The sequence below is a fragment of the Chiloscyllium plagiosum genome, unplaced genomic scaffold (genome assembly GCF_037043375.1).
Source record: "Chiloscyllium plagiosum isolate Xiang-an unplaced genomic scaffold, Cpla_swu_hap1 HiC_scaffold_43, whole genome shotgun sequence".
In the NCBI taxonomy this organism is placed as follows: domain Eukaryota; kingdom Metazoa; phylum Chordata; class Chondrichthyes; order Orectolobiformes; family Hemiscylliidae; genus Chiloscyllium; species Chiloscyllium plagiosum.
Genome location: NW_028270181.1, coordinates 14,473,554 through 14,490,390, shown reverse-complemented (window position 1 = coordinate 14,490,390; position 16,837 = coordinate 14,473,554). Strand labels below are relative to the sequence as shown.

The following is a 16,837-nucleotide window of genomic DNA, read 5'->3' as shown; positions in this document are numbered from 1 at the left end:
TCAGCCCAACAAGTCCACACCGACCCGCCGAAGCGTAACCCACCCAGACCCATTCGCCTACACTTACCCCTTCACCAAACACTACGGGCAATTTAGCATGGCCAATTCACCTAACCTGCACATTTTTGGATTGTGGGAGGAAACCGGAGCACCTGGAGGAAACCCACGCAGACACAGGGAGAATGTGCAAACTCCACACAGAGAGTCGCCTGAGGCGGGAATTGAACCCAGGTCTCAGGTGCTGTGAGGCAGCAGTGCTAACCACTGTGCCACCGTGCCGCCCACAAAGTGATGTTGTGAGTAGCACATGAAATTCCTATTTCAGGACATGTAAGAATATGTAAAACTCAAGCATTTTATAAATAATATTTTTTATTGATCCAGATGTCTCAAGGATGTGATGTAGTTTTCTTAAACATGCCATTTGTGCCAGGTGGTGTGAAACCCTCAATATACAATCAAACTGATACCTTCAATACCTGCACCAGTGTTTGAGGAATCATTCAATAGAGTATTGATAGATCAAGTAAGATAATTAATGAAACAGAAAGTAGGACAACAGTGTATTATGGATATGACAACTTGGACAAAGGATGGATATGGTATCTCTTTAAGGACAATCACAGCTAAAGTATTAACAGAAAAAAACATTTCTTTAAATGATTATGGACTACTAATAGAAATACAGTCAGAATAAGACTCTCATTTCTACAATTTTCTCTTCTTGTGTCCTAAAGGAGTTGCTGAAAATGTGTTGCTGGAAAAGCGCAGCAGGTCAGGCAGCATCCAAGGAGCAGGAGAATTGACGTTTCGGGCATGAGCCCTTCTTCAGGAATGAGGACTTTCCTGCTCCTTGGATGCTGCCTGACCTGCTGCGTTTTTCCAGCAACACATTTTCAGCTCTGATCTCTAGCATCTGCAGTCCTCACTTTCTCCTAAAGGAGTTGGTTTTCTATTGGTGTATATTTCCAGAAACCATTTGTACCTCGCCCATTGTACTTTGCCTGTAATTCATTGGGAGATAATTCTACTTTGTTGTTCCACTGTTGCAGGCATCACAACCAAGCCCAACAATGAAATATGAAGCCCGAATGTGAGTATTTAAATCGGAGGTTTGTGGATTATGATCAGGAGGAGGAACATTGGCCAATTGTCCTCTCTACACAAGAATGTTGAAAGATATTGTAATGGGATTGGTTACCTTCGCACATTTCAGTGCAAAACCTACTGTTGTATTTGGCTAAATACACTAAACTCAATAACCCATTATAAAAGCTTTCTTCCATCTTTAAATACACACTTTATTTTCTTCTATGAATTTAAATATTTGCATGTTTCAATTATATTTTTATATGAAAATTCTGTGTAAATTCAAAATGGCTAATAAAATAATTGCAATTTTACAGGCTAAGAATATTTGAATGACTTTGGATTTATTCTGGATAGTCTTCCACTGGCAGTGAAATTATGATCCAGCTACCTCTTCTCCTCAGGAGATACTGCCAGGTACCCAATCTGACACTTAAACATTCTGGGATAAAAGTGGCTATTTCTAATGGATGCTCCATGTCATGTGTTGCATTTGATATCATCACTCCTTCCAGTTTCTTCCTCTCCCTGCTCCCTTTCTCTCTCTTAACCCTCCCTTAATTGGGCACAATATGATACTGTCACCTCTGTGAGACAGCCAGATTTGAAGATATACTTTTACTTCAGGAATATCGTAAGTATTTCATCTCCCTGTAAAAATCCATCCCAATATTCTGAACCAATTAATTATGATTCTATGCATAATCTAGTTTTAGTTGCATAAATTTAGTTCCATCTATTTTTTTATAAATATGTTTCTTCACATTCTTCCAACTTGACCTAAAGTGGACATTCTTTCATTTCAATCACATTTTTGTAACCCAGTTTTATCATGGATTAGTATGTCATGCTCCCATCTTCATGAATTATGGTAAATATAAATTCAGGCGCCTCGATTATCTCTATGCTGATAAACCAAGCAGATTGAGCTTTCACCCAACTTAACCACCAGAAGAGGTTAAAAATCACACAATACCTGGTTGTAGTCCAACGGTTTATTTGGAAACACTAGTATACACCATTACTGCATGAGGAAGAAGCAGTGCTTTGAAAGCTTGTGTTTCCAAATAAACCTGTTGGACTATAACCTGGCGTTGTGTGATTTTTAACTTCCTGATGTAGGCCTTATGCCCGAAACGTCGATTCTCCGCTCCTCGGATGCTGCCTGGCCTGTGCGTTTTTCCAGCACCACACTTTTCAACTCTGATTTTTAACTTTGTCCACCCCATTCCAACACCGGCAATTCCAAGTCATGACCAGAAAGGTAACACTTTTACTTGCTTTGCATCTTTTTTATTCAAGATTAAGTTATCTTGATTGCTATTTTGTTGAAATCCTAAATGAACATATGTTCACCAATACTGTCATTCTCACTTTTTAACAAACCAAAAGTATTCAATCATCTTGACTGCCTTCTGTTTTTGATCTTGGAGTTACCAGTGATTCATATTAATCCCTTTGCTGTTATCAATTGTGCTATACTCACTAATAGTTGTCAAACTCCATCTCTGACTCTTTATAGTTTATCTCTCTGCTGCATTGTTGTTGCACTGACTGAGAAGATCTATTCCTTGATTGGATTTATACTAAACTGATTTTATTCCTATGATAGTTTACTTACTCAAAAATTGATTTGATGAAAATAATGCACTTTGGGATGTAATAAGTAACATTAAAACGTTTTTTTCAACTGTGAACCATCTTTATTAATACATTTGCCAGTTTACAGCTCTACCATTATCAACTGCTTTTTGATAGTTATTTTGTTAGTCTTGAAAAACCATAAAATATCCAGGCCTTCTCATCTTCCTGACTGCTTTTCATTAACTTAGAAAAGTAAGACTGTGTGCTTTGAATTAATTTCCTTTTAGCTGCATTTGACGAAATTAAGCTAACAGGATCCAATGTCAACAGTGAAGTAAGCCCTTGGATAGAAAATATTAATGTGCATGAATATACCTAAAAATAATACCCAAAATCTTACATTTATATTCATTTCATTATGAATTTCTATGCCCACACTCATTGCTGAAATTGTATATGTAAAGCTATCGTGTTATAACCACAACCCACGTCAGTGACACCATTGTGCATTCTTTATTCTACGTTTTCCTGTTCCTTAGCTGGTATTCCTCGGGGAGAACCTATTCTCCAATTAACTCCAAACTTCTCTGCTTCCCAACTTGATGTAAGTGTTTTCATTCATTTATAATACTAATTCCAAATGTTAGATACAAAACTTTAAAGTGATAAAATTGCGTTCACTCTCTCCTTCCACTTTTCCAAAAGACAGCACTCCTAATACCCCAGGAGATCAGCAAGACTTTTGTTCTGCTTCATCATGACTATCAATCTGAATGCCTAAAGTAAATTGCAATAACAGATGCTTTAACTAGGACCAAAATAACTGTGCCACATTGGCAGCAGATGTTCAATGTAGCCAGGGGATTCAGCCCCAAGTACAAAATATTCACTGGTGGATAAATAAATTTTGACTAAAGCAAGTTAATAGTAGTTCTGCTTAATATAATTCATCACTATTTTTGTGCTCCGTTTTGACCTTATGGGTTTTGTCTTCTGATTTTTTACGTCTTCTCCTGTCTTCCTTGGAATTTCTGTTGCAAAGCTCAGCATCACTACCTGTCTGCAGGCTGTCAAACGTGACATCCTGTGTTCTTGTTTTCAGTGTTTTCTCTCGTCTTTGTCTTCGACAAAACTTGCTGCATTTATCAAAGCAGCTGAAACGTGTTTCTGTTGTACAAGCATACATTCCAGCCGGGACTGCCAGAATCATGGCACAAACAATGACTATAATGTGAATGAGTTTCTCCCTTTGCTCCAGTTCACTAATGTCATTGCCGGTAACAAATATAATGCATTGACCTCTCTTCGGAGGCTGATTCCTCAGTGTAACACACACCTTGTATTTTGTTGCTGGGAACAGATCGTTAACAGAATAAGTATTTACTCCTGGTCCAATATAAATCATTTCCTTTTTAGCGTCTTCGAATTTCCCAAAGTGCAGGGTGTACCAGATCTCAGCAGGGTTCTGAGTTGCTGCATACCACTCTAGGGTTATGCCATAGACTGTTTGCTTTGCAATCCTCACATCTATATAAACATTCTCTTCTTCAAAAGCTGTCGGGGCCATGGATGATTGGGTACCCAAAGACTCTGAAGTTAAAATGTTTACCAGGATCTGCACGGATGAGTTTCCAAGATAGTTTGTAGTAATGCAGATGTAACTTCCTTCATTGGTACTCTGAGCTGATGGAATCACCAACTCTGACTTTACTGTTTCTTCATCAATATTTGCAAAAGACACTGTAATAATAAAACAAAGATGTGTTTATTAATTCAAGTCAAAGTACTTGTGTACCATGCGAAATTACTTGAGAGAGGCACAAATTTTGACAATGCTGAGGAGCAGACAACCAAAAAATAGCTTCCACATCCAATATAGTAAAATACATGCAACAAAAATGGTTATGGTAGAATAAATGGTATTGTTATGGATGTTGAAATAACTCTGCAGTGAAGCGTCCCACAAATTATCAGCCAAGGTTATCTCCAATAATAGTAAACATTCTGCATTTCTAATGTAAGTAACTAAAATACTACAAAAATCTTGGCATTTAGAATTAATGTGAAACAAGAGATGAGGTTAATCAATACTACTGAAATACATGTTGAATTTATATATCCATTGGTCATCTCAAAAGATTACATTACATAATTTCCATAGCTAATAATGTAAAATATGCATTAATTTTAGAAAGGCTGTAATAATCTCACCATCAAATCTCACCACAAATGATAATAATAAAGGCCACAGCCCAAACTGTCTTAAATTTATTTATATGGACTAGTGTTTTCCTTTCACAAAAGGTCGAGGCTGGCACTCCAGAGCATTATTGAGGGAATGCTGCACTGTCAGAGGAGCATTTTTTTACAAAAAATGTTGTTCAATTGAGGTCTTGTTTTCCAAGTCAGGTAAAAAGATCCCATGGCACTATCTTGACCAACTGCATGAGAATAATTTTATTAGTTTCCTGCTCAACATTTATCACTCAATCAACATGACAAGAGCAAATGGTCTGTTGTTGAAAGATTGTTGTTTATTGGAATTTTTTGTCTGTAAATTGGGCATGACATTTCCTACATTTTAGCAATGACTACACTTCAAAAAGTACTTAATTGACTGCAAAGTGCTTTGGTGTGCCTGTAATTGTGAAAGGCTCTATATAAATGTAAGTGATCATTGTTTTGTATTCATTACATGACATTATTTGTATATCAACCTGAATGTAACAAAAAGGTGTATTGAAATGTGAGTGAGTTCACAGATTTGGCCTTCTTAGTTTCATTTGTAATGTCATGAGTGAGTGGTTGGAATTTGTTAATTGCCCAAACTCTCCTACCAACTATTTAGATATTTTTAAAACTACGACTATGTCTTGGGTTGGAATTAAAATGCATTAGGTCAGAAGCACAAATGAAAGTTGTCCAAATGTTATACCCGAACTTAAAATTCCCATTTTAAATGTACTGAAAAGTTTGGAAGGATTCCATATCCTGAATGAAGTACTGAAATCACAGTTTCTTTGCACCTGAGATTATTGTATTGACTCAAGAGTGGCAGTCAGTAAAGTGACACCCAATTTGATGTATGAATGAACAAATGAAGTTGTGACACAATAGTACGTTGACTTTAAAACCAGTTAGAGAGTGTCATAAATGTTTGTAATAAATCCTTTCAACATTACACATTTGCACTCTACTTTGCTCAGCTTATTTCATGACATATTGCACAAGGGCAAGCCACTGGATGAGTGAAAATGTTACCCAATTGTGATGTCATTAATGTAGGAGTTAGATTGAGTTGAGGGTCAGAACAGCAAAATCACTGAATGGTAAACTGCTTGTTCTGACAAATCAATTTATGTCTGGGAATGTAGGGATTCCTGGATGAAAGTAGTCCAAAGTGCATTAAGTTCAACTTCTATGATCTTGATAGCCACATGTTCTGGTGCTTTAATTGTTCACTAATCAGAAATTAAACTCTGTAAATTTCTGTCAGCTCACTACAGACCTAGAAACTATAGTTTGCATTGATGTGACATATCGGATTTACATTGATACAGCTACAAATCTCAAGGCTTTCCTCCTGGTGAATTTTAGGGTCTGCTGTTTTGTATCAAGATGGTTGTTAGCAACAAAATGGGACCAAGTGTGACAGGAAGCAAACATCAAAATTACAGGAAGTGTGACAATATTATTCGTTATCAATGATTTGGCAACATTATTTCTGGAAATAAGAGTAATGTAATGCAATTATAGATCATCAATGTATCCTTTTTGTGCTCTGTATCCTAAACTATTAGATTCAACAGCTATCTCAAAAAAAAGGAAACTTTCATTCTGAGTATAGTTTAATTGCTATTGTACATGCAAACAAAAAGGTAACTTGCAGATCCTCACAATAGCTTGTTGGTCATACCATTAAACTTCCGAATGATCTTCCCACCATTTGTCCACCACACAGTAGGGGTAGGATTTCCTTTAGCCTCACAAAATAAATGGACCTCGTCTCCGAGTGAAACGCTCATGTTCCTGACCGCGGCCGTTGCTAACGGTTTAAAGCAACTCTTTAGTTCCACCTCGTAGAAAAATTTCCCGGTCCTGGACTCCGGGCCTGAACACGTTAGGTAAGAGTTCATCAAAATCAAAGGGGGGCTGATGGATTTGATAAAGTGCACAAAACCTTTAAGGCGGCAGTCGCAGAGCCACGGGTTATCATGAAGGGCTAGCACTGCGTTGGAATGGCTGTTCCCCTGATCCCGAGGCTGCTGGCTTCTCTGATAAACTGACCAGTTTGAGAACACATCTTGAGAAATCACCGTGAGTTGGTTGAAAGATACGTCCAGGAAGGTCAGGTTGATGAGATGCCTCAATGCGTATTCTGGGAGGACGTCCAATCGATTGTGCTTCAGATCCAAAATCTTCAAAGCCGGACAATCCTGGAAAGCTGTCCATGGTACTGAACGCAGTTTGTTCCCTTGCAGCCTCAGCTCGGACAGATTGTGCAAATGCTGCAGGCTCTTCACATGCATGAGCGTGATCTGGTTAAAATTCAACCACAGGTATTCCAAGGCACGGACTCTGGAGAATGCACCACGAGGTAGTTCTGCCAGACGGGAGTTTTCGATTCGGATCTTTCTGACATCGTGTGGAATATCCTCTGGTATTCTCTGCAAAGAGGAAGGCATGCAGATCAGACTTCTGCAAAGCAAAAAAGATACAGGCATTTACAAACTATCCTTTCTGGTTAAAAAAAAAAGAGAATATGGCAAATTTTACGAAATGGTATTGAGATAGCAATAGGAACTTGCTATCACCTTCCAAAGCTGTCATTCCTACAATAACATTCTGACACGCAAGAAGCAGCTGTTGGTTTTGTACAACAGACCAGCAGAAGAAAGAACATATTCCAAATTATGTCCATGATTGTTTCAACGTAGGCAAAGCGTTTGGCTTCACACCAGACCTGTCTATAGTTATGGATTATATCGAATCACATTAACAGTAATCCTATCTGACGCAACTTTGGGCTGGGCGGAAGGCAAGATGTGTCGGCGAAAATAAGATAAAGTCCTACTTTCATTCTCCAGAGCAAACCGGCTAGTCCTCCAGAACCGAGTAAGATTGCTCAATTTACTGGAATATATTGATGTTTATTTTAATCGATTGGGGAATCGCGGTGTTACAAAACCAAATTGTAAACGAAATTCATTCCGACTTCTTAGCGTTGATCTGAAACAAACACGACACATCCATGCTGCTCAAATTCAACTCTAAGCCGCACCTGGTTCGTTCCTCTTCGTTTTTCAAATGTACGTTTTAGGTGACCCGCTTTCAGATAAATGCGATCTGAGGGGCGGGGGGTTATATCCTTCCTCTGAAGGGTCATATTAGACTCCGAACGTTAAATCTCTATTTCTCCACAGACACTGCCAGACCTGCTGAGTTTTGCTAACACGTTCTGTTTCAGATTTCCAACATCCCCAGTATTTTGCTTTAATCACTGTGTACGTGGGCCTTATTTATAGTGTATCCCCTTTACAGAGCCTGGACAAGATATACATCATCCTGTAACTGACTTATGAAATCGTATTGATGACAGCTAAATTTCTATAATATTAGTTCCATTTCGGAGATGTATACTAATTGGTGCAAACGCTAGCTAAAGGAAATGTTTAGTGGCTGCTATAAAAGAAAAGATTTCTATTTATTTAGCATATTTCTCAATTTCAGGCGATCCCAAAGGCTTTGCAGTCAATTAAGTACTTTAACACTAGCTATTGTAGTGTAAGCTTTGGGCAGTGGCTTTAGCAGTTATGGCTGTAGAACAGGTTCTACCTGTCTCTGATGTGGAGGTGCAGGTGTTGGACTGGGATGGACAAGTTCAAAAGTAACACCAAACCAGGTTATGGTCAATCAAATTTATTTGAAATCACAAGCTTTCAGAGAGCTGTTCTTTCATCAGGTGAAGTGAGGAGGAGCACACAGGCACAGAATTTATAATCAGCAAGATCATACAAGTTGTGTGAGTGTCCACTGGTTGAATAAGTCTCTGCAGGTGATCAAAAGTGTCCGATTGTGTGAGCAAAATGTCAACAGCTGAATAGCCAGTGAACGGATGACCTATTACCTGATTAATTGAGGTAGAGAGATAATTACAAAAAACTTTTAAAAAGGAGGTGCTGGAGACAAACCAAATGGATGGAATAACATGATAGGTATAAGGGTCTAACCAAAGTAACAAGAAATCCAAAACTGAACAAACTAATTAAGGTAGAGAGATCATAATGAGTTATCAAAGTGATGGTGTCAAAATCAGCTTCCACGGTAAACATATTAAAGAAGCCATCTCCTGCAGACAAGCCCTGCATGTACACAGGATCTGTTCAGATGAAGAGGACACGACAGGCAATAAAAAAAATGTTGACAGATGCCCCCATAAGAACGGGATACGATGCTCAACTCATCGATCACCAGTTCCAAAATGCCACAGCAAACAACTATAATTATCTCCTCAAAAGACAGACACAGCACTCGACCGATAGAGTATCCTTCACCATCCAGTACTTCCCTGGAGTGGAGAAACTAAACTGTGTTCTTTGCAGCCTTCAACATGTCACTGATGATGATGAACATCTGACCAAGATCATTCCTACATCTCCACTTCTCACCTTCAAACAACCACCAAACCTTAAACAGTTCATCATTCTGCCCAGTTAACTGCCCAGGACAACATTGACCACAACATCACACAACCCTGCCATTGCAACGTCTGCATAACATGTCAAATCATCGACATGGATACTACCATCACATGTGGGAACACTCATATAAGTCAGCTAATGTTGTCTATTTCTTATGTTGCAGGCAAGTATGCCCCGAGGCATAGTATATTGGCAGGACCATGCAGACACAATGACAATGGACAAATGGGCACCATGCAACCATCGCCAGACAGGAATCTTCCCTCCCATTTGACATTATTTTTAACACTTCAGTGGTCAAGGGCATTCAGCCTCCTATCTTTGAGCAAGTGTCCTCCAAGGCAGCCCTTGAAATACACAGAATCGCCAAGCAGAAATTGATAGCTAAGTTCTGTACCCATAAAGACAGCCTCAGCCATGATCTTGGGTTCATGTTACACTATATGTGACCGTACCATACTGTTTTGTGCATGTAAACATTTTCTTACCATCCTGTTTTGCACCATTGCCTTGATAAATTGTTATGATCTCTCTACCTTAATTAGTTTGTACAGTTTTGGATCACTTGTTAGTATGGTTATGACTATGTTATTCCAGTCATTTGGCTTATCTCTAGCATGACCTTTTTTTTGTAATTGTCTCTCTGCTTCAATTAATAAGATTATAGGTCATGCCTTCACTGGCTATTCAGTTGTTGTCATTTTACTCACACAGTCAGACACTCTTGATCATCTATAGAGACTTAATATTCAGCCTGTGGACACTAAACTCACACCATTTCTATGATCTTTTGATCTCTCTGATTATAAATTCTGCGCCTGTGTGCTTCTCTTCACTTCACCTGATGAAAGAGCAGCACTCAGAAGCTTGTGATTTCTAATAAACCTGTTGGACTATAACCTGGTGTGATGTGACTTCTGATCTCAATATATCCCGGGAGCACTGGGCTCGGCTATAATCTGAAGTGCATGTTGCCATTGGAATGTCGAAATAACTAGGGCAACATATCTATGTTTAATTTCTAAACCATTATTCCTCTGTCAGCTGTTCAATTAGGCTTCCAAACGCATGAAGGACAGTGCCAGATCTCTCCTGATGTTCTCTGACATTTCTCCCTCCTCTTGTGCCGTTCTTTTGGAAATCCAATCACCAAGCATGAAGAAATAAAACAGGTGCTAGCCACTCTCTCTGCGGTTTGTTCTCCCTCAAGCTGCACTGAGCTAACCTTTCTGGCTGTTACCACACTGAAACTTTGGGTGGTCCTATGTAGAAGAGCTATTCATATCTCTGGATAATGGAATACTCTTTATAGAGGGGGCGGAGAAAGCATAAAGCCTCCAGATAATTAGATGAAAGTCAAATAGGAGGACTCCTGTGCGGAATGTTACACATTGGTTGTGAAATGAGGTGAATTAAGGGGAGCTAACAGCCTAATGGTATTATCACTGGACTGTTAATCCAGAGAGTTGAAAAGGGCGGCGCTGGAAAAGCACAGCAGGTCAGCCAACATCTGAGGAGCTGGCAAATCACTGTTTCAGGCATAAGTGGCTCAGTGGCTCACACTGAGCACCATAGCACCAAGGACCCGGGTTCGATTCCAGTCTCGGGTAGCTGTCTGTGTAGAGTTTGCACACTCTCCACATGTCTGTGTGGGTTTCCTCTGGGTGCCCCAGTTGCATCCCACAATCCAAAGATGTGCAGGTTAGGTGAATTAGCCATGCTCAATTACCCATTGTGTTTAAGGATGTGTAGGTTAGGTGCATGGGGACTCCTCTGTGGAATGTTACACATTGGTTGTGAAATGAGGTGAATTAAGGGGAGCTAACACCCTAGTGGTATTATCACTGGACTGTTAATCCAGAGAGTTGAAAAGGGCAGCGCTGGAAAAGCACAGCAGGTCAGCCAGCATTTGAGGAGCTGGCAAATCACTGTTTCAGGCATAAGTGGCTCAGTGGCTCACACTGAGCACCATAGCACCAAGGACCCGGGTTCGATTCCAGTCTCGGGTAGCTGTCTGTGTAGAGTTTGCACACTCTCCACATGTCTGCGTGGGTTTCCTCTGGGTGCCCCAGCTGCATCCCACAATCCAAAGATGTTCAGGTTAGGTGAATTAGCCATGCTCAATTACCCATTGTGTTTAAGGATGTGTAGGTTAGGTGCATGGGTCAGGGGTAAATGTAGAGTAATAGGGTAGGGGAATGGTCTGGGTGGGGTACTCTTTGGAGGGTCGGTGTGGACTTGTTTGTCCAACTGGCCTGTTTCCACACTGTAGGGATTGTATGATAAGCCCTTCATCAGGATGCTGCTTGACCTGTGCTGTGCTTTTTCAGCGCCACCCTTTTTGACTCCAACTCTCCAGCATCTCCAGTCCTCACTTTTTCCCTATTAATCCAGAGACTAAGGTAATGCCCTGGGGTCACATCCCACCAAGGCATTTGTGGAATTTGAATTCAATACAATTCTGGAGATAGGAGTCTGATGATGACCATTGCCAGTAGTCAGGAAAAAACCATTTGATTCACAAATGCCCTTTAATGAACACTCTTCCTTTAGAGAAGGAAAATGCCATCCTTACCTGTTTTGGTGTACATGTGACTTCAGACCCACAGTAATATGATTGACTCTTAAATACCCTCAGAGCAATTCAGGATGGGCAATAAATGCTGGGAAAACCAGGGATATCTGGAATCATACTCCAGAGGATGTCAAACCAAAGCAGCTAAAAACTGGACTTGAAACGTGAAGTCTGATTTCTCTCCACAGATGCTGCCAGACCTGTTGTTTTTCGCTAGAAATTTCAGTTTTTGTTTATTGTAAAATTACTGATTCCTGGAAGTCTTATGCATCATTACAGTGGTGTAAGTTGAAAACAGATTTCTCCAAATTTGAAAGTGTTTTCATTGCAACAATTCAGAAAATGGGAATGGTCAAGAAATGCAATTAACAACAGTGTCCAGTAGACAAGTGTTTATGAGGAGTTTGAGAAGCACTGAAACACCAAATTCTAACAAGCTCCTGCCTAAAAGGGGTAAAACCCAGAGTGAATTTTACAGCAATGAATACCAAATAGATTCTCATCAGAGTTACCAAACCTTTCCAAAAGAGGCTTTATGGATGAAATGGGTATTGCCAAGAGAGACAATCCCCTAATCACCACATTATGCAAGAGCCAAGTGTCAACAGTAGCTTTATTTGTCATTTCTACCATATACAACTAATACAGTAAGAATGAGATAGCGTTCCTCCAGGACCGAGGGTGCTACATGGACAGCACAAACTACACGATCATACACAGGGCAGCATGAAGTGCTTAAGAAGTCAAAACATGCAAGACAGCATTCGTTTAAAATTGTGCAACTGTGCAATCAACTATTTTATGGAATAAATTGTGGAATGTTCATTTTCTTATGTCCTCAGCTACATATAAACTTCAAAAATAAGAGCAGGACTAGGCCATTCAGGCCTTCAAGTTTTCTCCACCATTCATTGAGTTAAAGAATCATACAGCAAGGAAACAGACCCTTCAGTCCAACCAGTCCATGTTGACCATAATCCCAAAGGAGAAAGTGAGGACTGCAGATGCTGGAGATCAGAGTTGAGTGTGGGGTGCTAGAAAAGCACAGCAAGTCAGGCAGCATCTGAGGAGCAGGAGAGATCCACCTAAGTGGAGGGCCCATATCCCTCCAAACATTTCTTAATCATGTGCTTACCCAATGCCTTTTAAACACTGTAACTGTACCCACATCCACCATTTCCTCTGGAAGTTAATTCCACACACGAACCAACTCTCTAGGCAAAAACAAAAATGTCTTTTTCATTTATCTTTCAATATGATCATTGTTGATCATTCAACTCAGTACCATGTTCCTGTTTCTCCTAACACAGTTTGATCCCTTTAGCCCTAAGAACTATACATAACACCTTGAAATCATTTAGTGGTTTGGCCTCAACCACTTTCTCTAGTAGAAAATTCTACAGACTGACCACTCTATAGGTGAAGATAATTCCCCTCATCTCAGATCTAAATGGCCTACCTCATATCCTTAGACTGTGACCCCTGGTTCTGGACATCCCATTCATTGCAAACATCTTTCCTGCAGTTACCCTGTCCAGTCCTGTTAGAATTATATAGGTTTCAATGAGATTTCCCCCTCATTCTTCTAAAATTCCATTGGATACAGTCCTCACTAATCTGGTGCCTTCACATTCTTGATTGTGTACTTGTATAAAATCTGATCAGAACACATCGAGGTTTTTAGAGCATTGAAAGAAGCCCTTTGGCCCATCATGTCCATGCTGATCATCAAGTATCCATTTATTCTAATCCCATTTTCCAGAACTTAGTGAGCAGGAAATCTGTTTTTTAACAATGCAAAAACACAAGAATGAAGGAAGTGGTTGGCTTTTTTCATTCACCCTTCCTCAGAAAACTAAGTTTTCCCACCCAACTCAATCCCACCTACCTTCACAGCCTTGTATGCTGTGTCATTTCAAGTTTCATCTAAATAGTCTTAAATGTCTTGATGAATCCTGCCTCTACCACCCTTTTAGGCAGTGAATCTCGGGTATCCACAACCCTCTGGGTGAAATGAAAATCCTCAAATCCCCTCTAAATCTCCTGCTCCGTAATTTAAAATTTTGCTACTCTTGATTGACACCTCTACTAAGGGAAAAAGTTCCTCCTACCTACCCCGACTATGTACCTCAGAAGTTTATACAATCAGATCCAACGTCAGCCTTTTCTGCTATAAGTAAAATAACCCCAATCTATCTAGTCTCTCTTGGTTAGATAGGCTGTGTAGACTAATAGATGCAGAGGTGCCGAAGTTGGACTGGGGGGGGGGGGACAAAGTTAAAACTCGCACAAGTTATCTGATGAAGGAGCAGTGCCCTGAAAGCTAGTACTTTCAAATAAACCTGTTGGTCTATAACCTGGTGTTGTGTGATTTTTAACTTAGATAAAAGATGTTTACCTGCCTGTCATTGTAACCCTTTACAAACAATGAATATACTCCAAACAAAATTATAACAGAACTTTAAGAGTTTACCTTGACAGTTATGGATCATAAGGAGAATCCCCAGACTATATGAGTTGGTAGGGGAATTGTTTCATGGAATACAAGAGTTAGAGTGGCAAAAATGAATAACATGCCTTCACACTTGAAAGCAGGGCTTTCACCTCTAATGATGCAATTTTTCATGCAATATTTTCTGTAAGAATCCTGAATGAAATTAGTAAAATCTAATTCCTGATGGTAGACAAAACTCAAAAGTTTAATTTTGCACAGAAGTGGCAGTCTCAAATAATTGAGAGAGCTGCTGTGAGAAATAGAAATCTCAAGTGCTCTTGCAGTTGATTTTCTCTGAAACAGCAAAGGACAGAAAGAGGATGAGATTCATTATTCTGTGTCTGACCCAGTCTGGGAATAAACATGAAATATTTGCCTAGAAGTGGCAATTAGTTAATTCTTCCAGTATTCTGACTGCTGGTGTCTTATTTTGATGAGAATCCAAAATTGCAGGCCAATATGAATTCTGAATCTTTAATATAAAGACATTTTTGCATTTATATAACACTTTATCATGTTTTTAAAAACATGCCACCTGTCTTAATGTACAAGGAATTGCTTTAAAATTTGCAGTAGCTATTTTCTACAGAAGATCCTACAAGCAGTATTGTATTAGTGAGCAGGCAATCTGTTTTTTAACAATACTAAAACACAAGAATGAAGGAAGTGTTTGGCTTTTTTCATTCACCCTTCCTCAGAAAACTAAGTTTTCCCACCCATCTCAATCCCACCTACCTTCAGCCCCACATCCACATTACAGCATCCAAATGCCCTGAAGACCGCAGATGATTTTAGATCTAATATCTGGCCCTAACTATAATTTATGCCATACATTAACCACTTCCAACAAGTGAGAATCCAATTATCACCCTGTGACATCTATTGGCATTATCATTGCTGAATTCTCCAATGTCAATACCTAGGGGTAACCATCATTCAGAAATGAACAGAACCAGCCATATAAATGTTTTGGCTGCAAGAGCAGGTCAGATGCAAAGAATCTTGCTGCAAATAACAAGAGGGCATAGGTTTAGGGTGAGAAGGACAAATTACAAAAGAGACCTAAGGGGCAACTTTTTCATGCAGAGGGTGGTACAGAATGAGCTGCCAGAGGAAGTGGTGGAGGCTAGCACAATTGCAACATTTAAAAAGCATCTAGATGGGTATATGAATAGGAAGGGTTTCGAGGGATATGGGTCGAGTGCTGGCAGGTGGGACTAGATTGGGTTGAGATATCTGGTCGGCATTGACGAGTTGGATTGAAGGGTCTGTTTCTGTGCTGTAAGTCTCTATGACTTTATGACTTGAAATAATCCCCAAAGCCTGTCCACCATCTCCAAGCCACAAGTCAAGAGTGTGATGAAACACTCCCCATTTGCCTGAATGATTGCTGCTCCAAAAAAATTCAAGAAGCTTGACAACATCCATGACAAATCAGCCTGCTTTATTGGCATTACATCTTCAAGCGTTCACTCCCGCCACTACTGATGCTCAGTAGCAAAATGTGTACCATCCACAAAATGCACTACTGTAATTCCCAAGATTCCTTAGACAGCTGCTTACAAACGCATGACCACCACCATCTAGGGTAGTGGATACATGGGAACCTTGCCACCCACAAGTTCCATTCTGTGCCTCTCACACTCCCAACTTGGAAATATACCTCCATACCTTCATTGTCACTATATTGAAATCCTAAATTGAAAGCATTGTGGGTCTACCAAAATGAGGGCAAAGTTTCAAGAAAGCTGCTTACCTCCTCCTTCTCAAGGGCAACTAGGGATGGGTGATAAATGCTGGCAGACCGAATGATATCCACATCTCATAAATTAACTTTTAAAAATCTATTATCTCAGTATTGATCACTCCTTACCTGACAAAGTGATCCCTGCAATTGATCCTAAATGGAGCTTTAACTTTGATTGTACCTATGTTTGTTTGTCCTGCATGCTTGATTCAACTTGCAATGATTGTTTAGAATTGGTTAACTGTTCCATCCTATTCCTCCTTCATTTATAACTACTGGCTGTCTTCTCATTCTCTTCTTTTTGAAACTCTGTAATCTCTCCAGGTTCAATTTTATGTCAATTTGGATCAGCCACATTGTCCTTCTCTGCCTCACTTGGTTTTGATGGCCATTTGGTCCTACTCAAAGTCATTTGCCTTATTCATTGCGTAACCTTGCAAATGCACTACAAAGTTCAACAAGATGACCTTAGATTTATACTCCACATTTTGACAATAAAATACTGCCCTCAGAAAACCCTTGGAAAGGTTTTACATGAAAAACAGTCTCAAGGCAGTGGGTGATTTAGATAAAATGCATGGTGTATAGGCATTGTCTCAAAAAGGTGAAGCACTAAGTGCTCAATAAAGGAATTATGGGAAATGTGT

The 16,837-nt window shown here is 39.7% G+C and overlaps 1 protein-coding gene across 2 annotated transcripts; it reads right to left on the bottom strand.

The window, feature by feature from the left end:
• Positions 1 to 887: 887 nt before the first annotated feature.
• On the bottom strand, positions 888 to 8,070 carry lrit2 (leucine-rich repeat, immunoglobulin-like and transmembrane domains 2). Of its 2 annotated transcripts, none has more exons than XM_087982301.1 (3): positions 7,955 to 8,070; positions 6,590 to 7,371; positions 888 to 4,413 (listed from the first exon to the last, which is right to left on the bottom strand). In XM_087982301.1, exons 2-3 carry the CDS (start codon positions 7,356 to 7,358, stop codon positions 3,611 to 3,613), a joined length of 1,572 nt encoding a protein of 523 aa, XP_087838427.1. In that variant the 5' UTR covers positions 7,359 to 7,371; positions 7,955 to 8,070; the 3' UTR covers positions 888 to 3,610. The 2 variants fall into 2 exon arrangements, with proteins under 2 accessions (XP_087838427.1, XP_043534961.2); XM_043679026.2 differs by lacking the exon at positions 7,955 to 8,070 and adding an exon at positions 7,488 to 7,724.
• Positions 8,071 to 16,837: the final 8,767 nt, after the last annotated feature.

Bases quoted from the DNA above. Each gene is read 5' to 3' on its own strand.
- lrit2 (XM_043679026.2), bottom strand. From the start codon at position 7,594: ATGGACATAATTTGGAATATGTTCTTTCTTCTGCTGGTCTGTTGTACA. The intron at 7,372-7,487 runs GTGATAGCAAGT...TTTGCTTTGCAG, and splicing joins AGGAATGACAGCTTTGGAAG to AAGTCTGATCTGCATGCCTT. The intron at 4,414-6,589 runs GTATGACCAACA...TTATTATTACAG, and splicing joins GATCATTCGGAAGTTTAATG to TGTCTTTTGCAAATATTGAT.